General features: G+C 35.0%; 1 protein-coding gene across 1 annotated transcript; it reads left to right on the top strand.

Moving 5' to 3' along the window:
* Positions 1–334: 334 nt before the first annotated feature.
* Positions 335–1,816, top strand: LOC102631419 (uncharacterized). The gene has a single exon (XM_006489164.4). The coding sequence runs from the start codon at positions 462–464 to the stop codon at positions 1,644–1,646; it is 1,185 nt and encodes a 394-aa protein (XP_006489227.1). The 5' UTR covers positions 335–461; the 3' UTR covers positions 1,647–1,816.
* Positions 1,817–12,605: the final 10,789 nt, after the last annotated feature.

Here is a 12,605-nt window from a genome sequence, read left to right as displayed (position 1 = left end):
AGAAATGTTCATTTCACATTAGATCATTTTCATAATATTGACTTGAGAGGCCCGTTAACGTCAACCGTTAGTGGTACAACATCTGTCGATTTAGGGATTATGTTTGTTAAGCGTGACAGTTTATACAGTTAATAGCCGGACAGGTTAACTAACATCCTGTCAGTTTCTTTCCCTCTCAGATGTGGGCTGTAAATCCTTAAAACTGCTAAACAACCTTCAACTTTAACCCTTTTTTTTTCCCCGTATAATAATATTAATAATAATGCAAGATTTTAGAACTCTATAATTAATCAAATTAGTTATTTATATAATTACAATATCAGTAATTAGTGGAAACTCTATTAGCTGACAATTATATATTCTTGCACTTTCTCTCTGGCGTCTCCTGCTGGCATACCGAGATTCCTCTTCGAAACCCCTGAGAAACACCAAAAGAGGAAGGAAGAAAAAGGAAACCTTCGATGAATTTCTTCAAGTCCGTGTTCTCTAAAGATCCAGAACCCTCTGAGTCGGAAAACCCGGACCCGAATCCGAATTTGAACTCAGTATGGGGCTCGGTGATCGAATCCTACAAAAAGGACTTCGAGGATTTCCGATCCGGCCTGAAAAAGGAGACCGCTGTGATCCGCGAGGCCGCCTCGCGCGCCGTCAAGGACTTACCTGCGTCCTTCGAGATCGGCGCCTCCGTCGCGCAAGAGTCGCTGGAGTCTGTCGGCCAAGCCATCGACGACATCAGCTCCACCGTCTGGAAATCGACGGCTGATATTATCTCTCAGGGTAAGCGCAATCTCTTAACCGAATCACAAGATCAATACGATTCTGGTTCTGATAATAATATTAATAATAATAGTCGAAGTGGTAGCAGACGGTTGAGTGATGTTAAAATTTATAGTCGTTTTGAAATGCAATTGAATTCGCTTCAGAGCAATTACGATACGTATTGTAAGGAACCGGAGGATTTAGAAGAGTTTGGGAGTTGGAAATTAGGTTTTAAGTTGGATGGTGAGAGAATGGTTGAAATTGAGAAACTGCTCAAGGAAAATGGGGTTATTGGAGAGATTTATAGGGAGGTTGTGTTGAATAATGAAGTTGTTGATGAAGAAACATTTTGGAGTAGGTATTTTTATGGGGTGCATAAGTTGAAACAAGCGGAGGAGGCGAGAGCTAGGCTGGTGAACAGAGTCATTTCTATGGATGAGGATGAGGATTTGAGTTGGGATTTTGATGACGATGATGAGAGTGGTGTGTCTATGATTAAGGGTGAATCAAGTGGAAATTTGGAGCCGAAGGAGGGAGACTCGGCTGAGAATTTAGTCAATGAGAATGATGTTGAGAAGTCAGGGAATGGAAATTCTGGGAGCGAGGAAAATAGTAGTGAGAAATCTGTGGTTGTGAAGGAGAAGGCAGAGAATGTTGATTCGTGCAAAGATAGTGATGTGTCGGTGGTCTCAAGCCAACCGTCTATGCCTGAGGAGGAAGATCTTGGGTGGGATGAGATTGAGGATATTAGGAGCAATGATGAGAATAAGGGTGATGCTGTCAGCAGCGTGAGTAGAGCTGATTTGCGAAAGCAGTTGAATGCTGCTGAGGAAGATGAGGATTTGAGCTGGGATATTGAAGATGACGATCAACCAGTTAAATCATGATTAGTTATGACTCCAGGACAAAAGTGTTCTGAATTAATAACATGTGTTTTACTCTCAGAATAATGTGTATTTAGTTTGTCTTAAATAATTTATTTGATCATTGTAATTTATTTTGTAAATATTTTATTCAATAGAAAATTCCAAGTAACTGGATTCATATTAAAATCACATTTTATGATTTTTATTGATCAGAATTTCTTTTAATGCAAGTTTTTGCGGGAACCCACGATGATGCTATGGTAGAAACTTCCTTTTATATCTGTCTCTTTCCTTACAAAATTCTATCCTCATCTTAAGCCTTTAATGTTCCCAACCCTGCTGCTCTATATTTGTTTCTAAGAACTATTATCGGTATTTTATCGTTGCTAAGAATGATGCCTGCATTTGTGGTTATTTTGCTGTTAGTAATTGGATTGCTTCATACATGCTCATGTTGTTAATAAAGTTTTCGGATTTATTCTATGGTTTCCAGCCATGTATGGTTCAATCCCATTTTAAATTGAGTTGTTTCATCCTATCAACTCTCTTAATGATTTGTTGAAGTTATGGTTTAAAATTTTTTAAATTAGGTTATTATAGATTTTGCATCATTTGCTCTGCCACGGAAACGGACTAAAGGTTAGCATACATGTTGTTTTAGCGAAATTTAATGTATAGATAAAATCAGTTTTAATGAGGCTTTGAGACACTGAAACTGTGTTAGTGGTTTTCAACTTTCTTCTGATGTGCTCTGTCTATATATAATCAGCTCTGTTAAATCGGCATTGTTTCGGGTTGTTTTAGTATTAGAGTTTCAGTCTTGTGAATCCTAGAAGACATGTCCTGCATTCTTAAGTCAATCCTTTCCAAAACCTTGAAGGGATTCTTTATCATTTGAAGTTCAGATAAATTCAATGATGAATCTCTACTTTACTGCATTAGAAATTGTCAGTTTCAAAACAACTACTAGGAATACGCTCTCTTGAGTCTCAACTCAACCAGATGATTTAAGAGCAAAATTAACAGAAGGGAAGGCTGCCGCATGATTACATTTGTTCCCAAAATGTCTACTACAAAAGATTTGTCATTGCAAAGATATCTTTTACCGGATACTACCAATTAAAAAAAACGATGCCGCTGTTTAAACCTTCAGCCTCTGTAGCACGTCCATAGAATCTCCCATATCTTGACAAAGAGGCCAAATATGAAGAAGAAAAGATGAGCAGAGGCCCCTATATATTCATCATAGCCGAAACGCTTCAGCAGCTTGTGAGTGCGACAAATGACGAAGCCGGAGCAGATGAAAACATGCAGCACAGCAATAGCAGCAGCAGAATTGAACCAATGAACAAATGATCCAAGATTAAAATAAAGGGAAATTATTATTTGTATACCCTTAGTTTACTCCATTATCAAAAATACTACAACACTTTGAGGGTGTATCAATCGTCCACCCTAAGTTGACAAAATGTATCAGCTGACCATCAAACCGTTAGTTGCCGTTTAAGTATGATGACGTCAGAAGGGTAATTTGGTCTTTTCATATGATATAAGTGATAATTTAAGGGTATACAAGTGATAAAAAAAGAATTTAAGGGTATACAAGTGATAATTTTTAAAGGTAAAATCGTCAATTCACTGTAATTCCGTTAACTTTCAAACGGCAACTAACGGTTTGGTGGTCAGCTGATACATTTTATCAACTAAGGGTGGACGATTGATACACCCTCAAAGTATTGTAGTATTTTTGATAACAGAGCAAATATAGGGTATACGAATGATAATTTCCCTAAAATAAATTAAATGAAAAGACTAATTAGAACCGTGTGATGTGACTGTAGCTTTAAAAAGAAAAATCACCACCAACCTTCATAATACCATTGGTGAAAGTAAAAACAAGGGTAAATTGTACTAAAGGCTCAAGCTGGTTCAACGCTTTGTCCTTTCCCTTCTTAGAAGCCCAAAAAGTGAACTTGGTGAGTGAAGCAACCGTGGCCAAGGTAGAAAGCAACGCCGCAAGCACCATTCTTTCTGTGAGCATTACCCATTAAAAAATCAATCATACATATAGAGAAATAGGACAAGTCCTTAAATGGGTCAACAAAAGAATAAGAACACAAACCATTGAGCCCAACTAAAGGTCTATCAGGTATGCTTACAGCAACTGGAACAAGCATACCAACAGTGGAAAGCAAAAGCAAGGCAACATTCAGGAAGCTCTTTTTCCGAAAAAGCATCATGGGTATGCAGACTGCAAAAAGATTGTGGGTTTTATGTTAGTAAAGACTAAAGAACAAACATTAATAAAAGAAAACCAAAAGAGATATCGGGGTTATTGTTTTAGTTTTACATACAGAAGGTGCCAATGATCACAGGACCATATAAGTAGGTAAGTTTTTCTTGAAGAAAGCTGTGATTGGAGGGTGAATCTTGGCCACTGCATAGACAACAACACCAAACAACAACTGAGATACCAAGATACAGTACACTTTTTTGATAAGACCCCTCCTCAACCTCAGCTCAAGGTCTCTCCTTTTCATTTCTTCATCTTCATCTTTGCTCAAGGCTTCTTCATGGCCTTCACCGCAGGCAGCAGCAAGTGGGTACATTTTTGTTTGCTTTATGAGAAAAGGGTTGGTTTTTGTTGGAGTGAAAGTGAAAGAGACCGGGTTTGAAGTGAGAGTCTTGAGACCCCGACGCAGAGGGTTTGAAGAGGAAGTGATAAGGACTGGGCGGAGATCATCAGAGAGAGCATTTTGTTGGGTTTTTCTGTTGTGCTGCTTTAAGGTTTTGGTCTAAAAATGAAGAAGCATTGTCAAGAAAACTATGTTTGTATATGGTGGTGTCTCAGTCTGTGCATTCTGTAAGCTGATCGAATTTTTGTTGCGTTCGCACAATAAATGTTTTTTTAACTTTGGCCGACTTTTAGGAATTAGGATTGTATTGGTTTGTCACTTTTGCTTTCACTGTGCTGTTTTGTACTGTAGTCGTTTGGGTTATTTTTAGGGACCTCCATGCGATTTATCTTATTTCCACTTAGATAGAAAGTATGATCGTTATTACACTTACCTCCCCCACCTTTTCAATATTGTTTCGTAGACTATTAAACTATGAATGTTTGAGGGTAAATTCGTATTCAGACAATTTTAGTAAAAAAGAAAAGAAAAGCAAAAGCTGCTTAGTCACTGATGCAAAGCATAATCAAAGTCATGAACGACGAAAGATTAATTAGGTCGTGGCTCAAAGGTGGTAATGAGTGAGTTTTGCAGATGGCCAGTGTCAAAAATGACTGCTGTAGAACTATGTAAAATTTTGGGATCTCACATCAACTAAGTGGAAGACTAGTTGTTAGTTCATTAACCCCTAAGCACCCTTCTATTACAAGTCTATTTTTACGATTGAATTCTACCTTATGGGTTTGTAACAATTGATATTAGAGTTAGGTTGATCCTTTGAAGTTGGCCCTTGCGACAAGGGTCTTGCGTTCTTGACCTTGGGGGTGTCACCTAATCCTAGATCTAGTTGATGAGGGATCCTAACATAAAAGGTTGGTCTTTGGAAAAGCTCCTTACATGTTAGAAACTAATGATTGTTGTTTTTTTGGAAATCGGTTATTTATTGAAGAAACTGAGGGCATTTTTTGCTAATTGAAAATAAAAATGGCTTTGTTGATGTGTGTGACGAAGCTGATGCATTTGTCATTTGTCACTTTTACAATCTGATTTATGAAGTTGTGAGCTAATCAAACCTTATGATGCTAGAAATTTGGGGGGTTTTATGTGAGTTTGTTTGTTGAATAAAAATGGGATTTAGCACTGTTATGATATGAAGAATGTGGATGTTGTTGTTTATATCGAACTTCTTAAAATTTCCTCCAGCTAAATAAACCAATGCTTGCTAGAAATTAGTGATTTTATGTGTTTGTTTTGTGAGGAAAGATGGGTTTTCGGTGTTGTTTTGAAGAAGCTGAAAAGGGTGGTTGTCTGTGCTCCATAATATTGGTAATTCTTTTGCCATTTGATATAGATAGTGGTAGTGGCACTATTAACTTAGGGTTTATGCTTCTAATTTAGACATTCGTGGTAATGCACTCCTGTTTTGCTATTTTGCTGTCAATAAGAATGAAATTGTGGTTATTAATATTGTTACCGAAGCGTGGTTTAATTTTAAGATACCTTTTTCATGATTTTGCTGTGCCATTACCTTGGATACTGATGCATGATTTGCCTTTTTCACGTGCCATTACAAAGTTATTCCAACACTGCAAAGTTGATGCTAAGATACTTGTGCATGATTTAATTATTATTTTTTCTACAAATGGATATGTACAGTGCTGGTTTCATATTGGATAACTGTTGAACTAGCAAAAAGAAAAGCAAACAAAAAAAAATTAGTAATAAGTTTTAGCTCTTCCAGGCAGATGATTTTGGGGGTGGTGTGCGTAAAAGTTGTAGGTTATTTATGCTATAGGATTGCTGTTCCAAGATGATTTTTATGTCACACTGGTATCTTGAAGGTATTTTTGTCATCATTCTAATGAAGAAAAATTATCATTTGTATACCTTATATTTACTCTGTTATAAAAAATATTAAAACACTTTAAGCGTATATCAATTGTCCATCCTAAATTGACAAAAGTTATTTGCTGATCACCAAACCGTTAGCTGCCGTTTGAAAGTTAATGGAATTATAGCAAATTGACGATTTTACCTTTAAAACTTAAATTAAAGTAAATAAAAATTATCACTTGTATATCCTTAAATTCGCTTATTATCACTTGTATACCCTTAAATTATCACTTGTATCATATGAAAAGACTAAATTACCCCTATGATTTCATTCTATTTAAACGGCAAGTAACGGTTTGGTGGACGGCATATACATTTTGTCAACTTATGGTGGACGATTAATACACCCTTAAAGTGTTGTAGCATTTTTGATAATAGAGTAAATTAAGGATATACAAATGATAATTTTCCTTGTAATGAATCAACAATAACCGAAGCTGTAGCTATTATGTTATACATTATGGATCCTTATTCTTGTGTTAGGGGTAGTTTTGTCTTTGTACGAGTCACAGAACGGTCAAAGCATGGTCATACAAACGACAGGGGAGGCAAGTGTACTTGTGGTCATATTTTTGACGTTAAGTGTAAATATGGAAAATCTAAGGGATGCTCCCTAAAAATAACCCTAAATCAGTTGATTCAGAATTGAGCATTAAAACGGTGTGTCGATTCGATTCATACTAAAATAAAATAAATTACTGTTTTATGCTACATGTCTATAACATTTCTATTGTCTAGTACAGGGATTCTAAGTTTGGGAGCTTGGATAAATTGTGAAATTGGATTAGATTTTGAGATTAAGAAAATAATTTAATTTATAGTATGTTTAGTTGTCATGAACTATTAAGTAGGTTAAAATTTTATTTAAACTAATAAGATTATTAATCCATATTTTTATATGGGATTAAGTGGGAGAAAATTAAACGAAAAGTTTCTATCCTATTTATGACTAGTTTATTTTTTATTTAACCTAATATTTTAATAAAAATTAAACTTCAAAATTTGTTTTATAATTTTTATAACCTGTAAATTTATATTATTTACAATATAAAAAAAATTCAATAAATTTTTTAAAATTATTTTTAATTTAAGATTAAATATCAAAATTTTATTCTTTAATTTATTTAAATTAGTATAGTAATTTTCCAATCAGGAAACTCTGACTTTAATAAAGTTAGGAATCAACTAAAAGATAAAATAAACACAGACTCCAATGCAATGTATTTTGTCATATAGTGTATTAAAATCTAAATTTTTTTATCTATTAGCTGATTCCTGACTTTAATAAAGTCAAAAATCTCTGATTAGAAAACTACTCTAAACTAGTATTGAATATTAAAGATAAAAATAATCAAATATTTCTTTATAGTAGTATTGAATATTAAATATTAAAGTCCATAATCATCAATATAATTTAAAAATATTATAATATTCAAATAATTATTTAACTTTAATAAATTAAATTAACATAATCCTGTTTAATATTGTACCAAACAAAAGATAGCATTACATATAATTCAATTTAATCCAATTCAATCCTAAAAGCCAATTCAATCCAATTCTACCTTCCAAACATAGCCTTAAATCGTTATCGTTTGCCTAGAAGGCTGTTCTTGGTTTTTTGACTGAAACGTTCCTTCAATAGCAACGGATCAGAATTCATGCTGTAAAAATTTTCTAGAAACCAAGCAACTTCAGTCAATCAAAATATCTGCACTATTTAGCAGCAAGAAACCGGATATGCTTTAACTGCAAGAAAGACCCCGAAGCAAAGACACCAACAGCATTGCAAAATTAATCATAAGGGGAAAGATCAGACAACAAGTTCAAAGAGTAATGTGTTTATCTGGTACGTGCCCAGAAATATATTTGTCGAAAATACAGCTGACGATATAAATCCAAGGCTAAGCACAGAGTCAAAGGACATTCTTGGCCCCATATACATGAAGGTATAGTGAATGTAATACTGTAGTTTAATAAACAAACTGCTCAACCAAATAGCATCCCCGTAGCCTTGATAAAGAGGCCAGATAGCAATCCCAAAACTCCTACTTGAGATTATTAAGACGCAAGATAGCATCGCAAAAGCCTTGATTATGCAGATAAAGAGGCCGTACAATCCCCAGAAAAGATGAATGGACGCCACCATATAGTCGTCATCATTGTAAAAACCCTTGAAGACCATCGCGATGTTAGAAACTACTGGTACTGGAAATGGTATACAACTGAGTCCAGTGTCAACTGCAGCAGTAATAGGGCCTGGGTTGATAACCTGCATTGTGTAATGCACATAATGAACAAGATATGGCATGAGTAATTGACATGTGTCGCGAGGGGACCCATCAATAGTTTAATTAGTTCACCACAAATTGTTCTCAGAACAAACATTAACCAAAAGCAGCAGCATTAGTAGTCTTACAAGACAGTAATAAGAAGAACTAACCTGGATAAAATTATTGATGATAGCAGGAGTAGTTACAGAATAGTGAGCATTAATGTCTGATTCAAATTTGCTCAAGTCCTTGTTATTGAAAACCATCAGGGCGTAAGCGAGCGAAATTTGTAGAAGAAACAGAGCTAAAGTTGAATTTAATGCTCCCAGCATGATTAATGCGGTGATGATCGAGCAAATTAACGATTGAAAAAGATTAATTTGAAGTTACATGAAGAACCTAAGAAAAATTAAAAAAAATGGAGCTAGCAAGTAGCTGGAGTGCAAACCATTTGAGTTGGCAATGCGAACATCGGCCAAGACTACACCAAAGGCAGCAATAGCCACATTGAAAAGTGCAAGTCTGAGAGTGTTGAGGGTGCCACTTTCTAACTTTCTTCATTTTTTACTCTCTCTAGCCTTTTACGATCACCAAGTTTCTTATTGTCATCTTTGCTCAAGCAAGCAACAAGCTCATTAATATTCTGGATCCTCGTTCACTCTTTCCCTCCATAACCATACGAATTTTGTTCATTTCTTCTCTCACCAAGCACTCGGCAAAATCTTTTAATTTTCTTGATTTCCCTCTCGCTGAAGCTGAAGCGACCAAAAGGTTCGCTCTTGCTCTTCATGGCCTCATAAACATCTATAGCTTATACCCTTCGCCGAACCCCGCTGCATGCTTCATCTATATCTCTTGACAGAAGGCCTCCAAAAACCCAATCATTTTCTTCTTGTCTTCTTCACTGCTACGTACCCCCAAAATCTCACTAACTTCTCTTTCACTGTTATTATTTGAAGTTAATAACGATTTCCTATTTTCCTTTTTTCAAAGGACCAACAAAAATTTCCTTGGATATAGTAATAATTTTATTGACGCGAGGGGCCTGCAAGAAGGGTTGGTTGACGGAAACCAACTCGACCCCGTCGGAGATGTATCGGGTTGTCACCCACACCGGTGGCGGAGCCGGACCATGTGAGCACCAGAGAGTAGGGGTCGATCTAGATAGCATTAATTGGAGGATTTCTTGTTAGTATTTGAAGCACAAATACATTACGGTTTAGGATTTTAAAGAGAAGAAGAAATATTTCAAGGTTTTAGGATGTATCACATTTATGTTTGTAGATTCTTATTGGTTGAAATATATGCAATTCGTCAGATGTAAAAATTCTGGTCCACTACCAATACCATTTTTATTAATTTCTTTCATAGGTCTTTTACTGGGATATGAATTTTTTAAGCAAAATTCTTCTGCATAAAGAGGGATTGATAGATTAAAAAAAAAGTTAAATTCTAACCATATATTAATATTAATAATTTTTTTTATATTTTTATAAAGAATGAGATTATTTATATTCTATAATATACTTTGAACATTGTGTAATTATGTGCACTCATTCATAAACTTTTAAAAAATACAGTTATTAAAAGAAACAGCAGACAAGGATTTCATTTTTAAAAAACAATAAACAAGTACGGAAAAGAAAAAAAAAAATCTATGTGTAGAAGATAAAGATCATTAGTATTTGTTGCTTCGAGTGATATTGGTATATGGTGTACGAAAATTAAAAATAATATAAAGGAATGCAGTTGAAGAAGCCTAATTTCTTTTAACAAGAAGTAAGTTTAAAGTTTTGATACCTCAATTTCTGTTCTCGATTTTATAGTGAGCATTTAAGCTTATGCATTATTCCGAAACTACAATTTTATCAAAGGACAAAATTCAAGATAAAATTGCTGCTACAACGCTAGCATCATGGGGCAAATCCATTCATTACCTGCCGCCACAAAATTTCATCAATATATAACTCTAATTGGATTCAAGTAACCAAAATTTTAACAAAAGAAACCCACACCTGAACCACCTGCACTGATGATAAATCGTTTTTGAGAGGCATTGATGATACAAAGAGAAAGAGAAAGATTGTTAGAGCTTATTTTTTTAATGCAGATTTTTTAAGTTTTATAGGGTAGGGCGTTTACAAAAATGATAACAATTACAATAAGAGTAAAGTGGAGATTAAATGTGGGTATATTGAGAGATTAAGATTATTTTAAAATTTACAGTGAGGCTAACTGAGAAGTGGGGGTTGGTATGATAAAATGGTTTTATTTATTTACTATTAATACTAATACATTTGTGAGATAAGATAAATTAGAGTTGTTTGAAACTTTCTTTATATATTTAAAAATTAGAAATATCTTCACTAAAAGATAAATTTGTCATTTTTTTATATCAAAATTTAAAAATGTTTCGGGGGTGATATTTTTCCGTTTTAAAATAAAAATAAAAAACTTCTTACAAAGCAGTCAATTCAATGTCTTTCACTTAGTAATTAAGACAGCCACTGAGTGGTTGGGGTTGTCCCTCCCTTCACATTGGGGATGAGGGTTGAGTCATTATTGGGATCAATATCTCTCTTGTACAAATAGTATAATTCTAAGAATCCAGACCTTTAGTAAATCCCTAACTGTAATATAACTATGCTGCAAGGTACTCCATTTTCTTTGCAAAACTGAAAAAATAAAATCAAACAACTTGGAAAGGTACTTCCATTTGGTACCCCAAATCTGTGTGTTTATGAATGTAGCATAGATAGCATCTTGACTGAGCAGATGAAGAGGCCATACAAGTCCCAGTAAAGATGAGCAGACGCCTTGTGGTGGTCATCACTGTCAGAACGCTTCAAGATCTTCCCGGCATCATATAACGCAAACATGGTGAACACCAAAACACCGAATCCAGCGTCAATTGCAGTAATAAGAAGCCCTCGGTTGAAAATCTACAAAATCAATTTCAGATAAACAAAATTATAGCACACCGTAACATCCACTATACATATACATCATAAAAAGATATGTCGGTACGCATTAACATGGAGACGAGTACTTACTATACGACAAAAATATGTTCATTTTATATCACAAATTGTTCTTAAAACACAAGATAATTAAATTAATATTGTACTCTTACTAACAATGAATTAGAGTTATAATCGCTCGAAAGAGCAATACAACTGACCTGGAGAAAGCTAACAAGGAAGGCTATGGTCATAGAGAGGGAGTAATTGGATGGTCTAAAACAGCTCAGATCCCCGTCGTCCTTCACAACAACCTCAAAGACAGCTCCCAAACTTACATGAAAAAGGATATATGTGGCTGTAAGTAATGCCGCGAGCATGATCCTTCCTGTGAACAACCATTGATTGATATCAGGCAGTAATTAATTAATTATAGTTTTGGTTTGAATTAACATGAACTTGATATGAAGAAAATGTAAATCCAGCAGGAATACAAAACCATTCGAATTAGCAAGGTGTACATCGGCCCAGAATACACCAAAAGCAGTGTGAACCGCACTCACGAGAAGCCCGGCCGTGGAATCATATTTTTGCTTGGATATTTCTTTCTTGAAAGCCTTGCATGTTGGTATGACTGACAAAATACACAATCAAATGTAAACATACTAACGGCATATATAACAAATCTGATGAAAACGTATATAAAAAAAAGGCGTTACAAATAGTTTACTTACGAAAAAGCAGAGGAGATAGAAAATGAGAGTAATTTTTCTTGAAGGCCGCAGCTTTTGGGGGACACATCTTCATGGATGCGTAAGCAACAATACCCGATAAGAGATGAACCCCTAAATGAACAGAAACCTTTTTGATAAATTCTAGCCTCGGCGAAAGATTCAAGGAGGCCTTCTTAATATACTTCTCAAGATCTTTGTTTAAGAAGCCGTTGGCCAAATCCTTAAGCTTTAAAATCTTAGCGGCTTCTTCCTCTAAGCTCTCAAGGAACTTTCTCGAATTCACTCTGCTGCCCTCACTCAATCCATCCACTAACTCTAAAGCGGGCTTCATATCTTTCTCGCTCAAGCCCCATCTCTTCAGAATCTTTTTAATTTTCACGGTTTCACCATCTCGGGACCCTTCCACAGAATCTTTATTACTTTTCTTTTTTTCTTTTTCCGTAGA

Source organism: Citrus sinensis, chromosome 1 (genome assembly GCF_022201045.2).
Source record: "Citrus sinensis cultivar Valencia sweet orange chromosome 1, DVS_A1.0, whole genome shotgun sequence".
In the NCBI taxonomy this organism is placed as follows: Eukaryota; Viridiplantae; Streptophyta; class Magnoliopsida; order Sapindales; family Rutaceae; genus Citrus; species Citrus sinensis.
This window is presented reverse-complemented; position numbering and strand designations above follow the sequence as displayed.

Excerpts from the sequence above, each read along its gene's own strand:
- LOC102631419 (XM_006489164.4), top strand. The coding sequence starts at position 462 with ATGAATTTCTTCAAGTCCGTGTTCTCTAAAGATCCAGAACCCTCTGAG.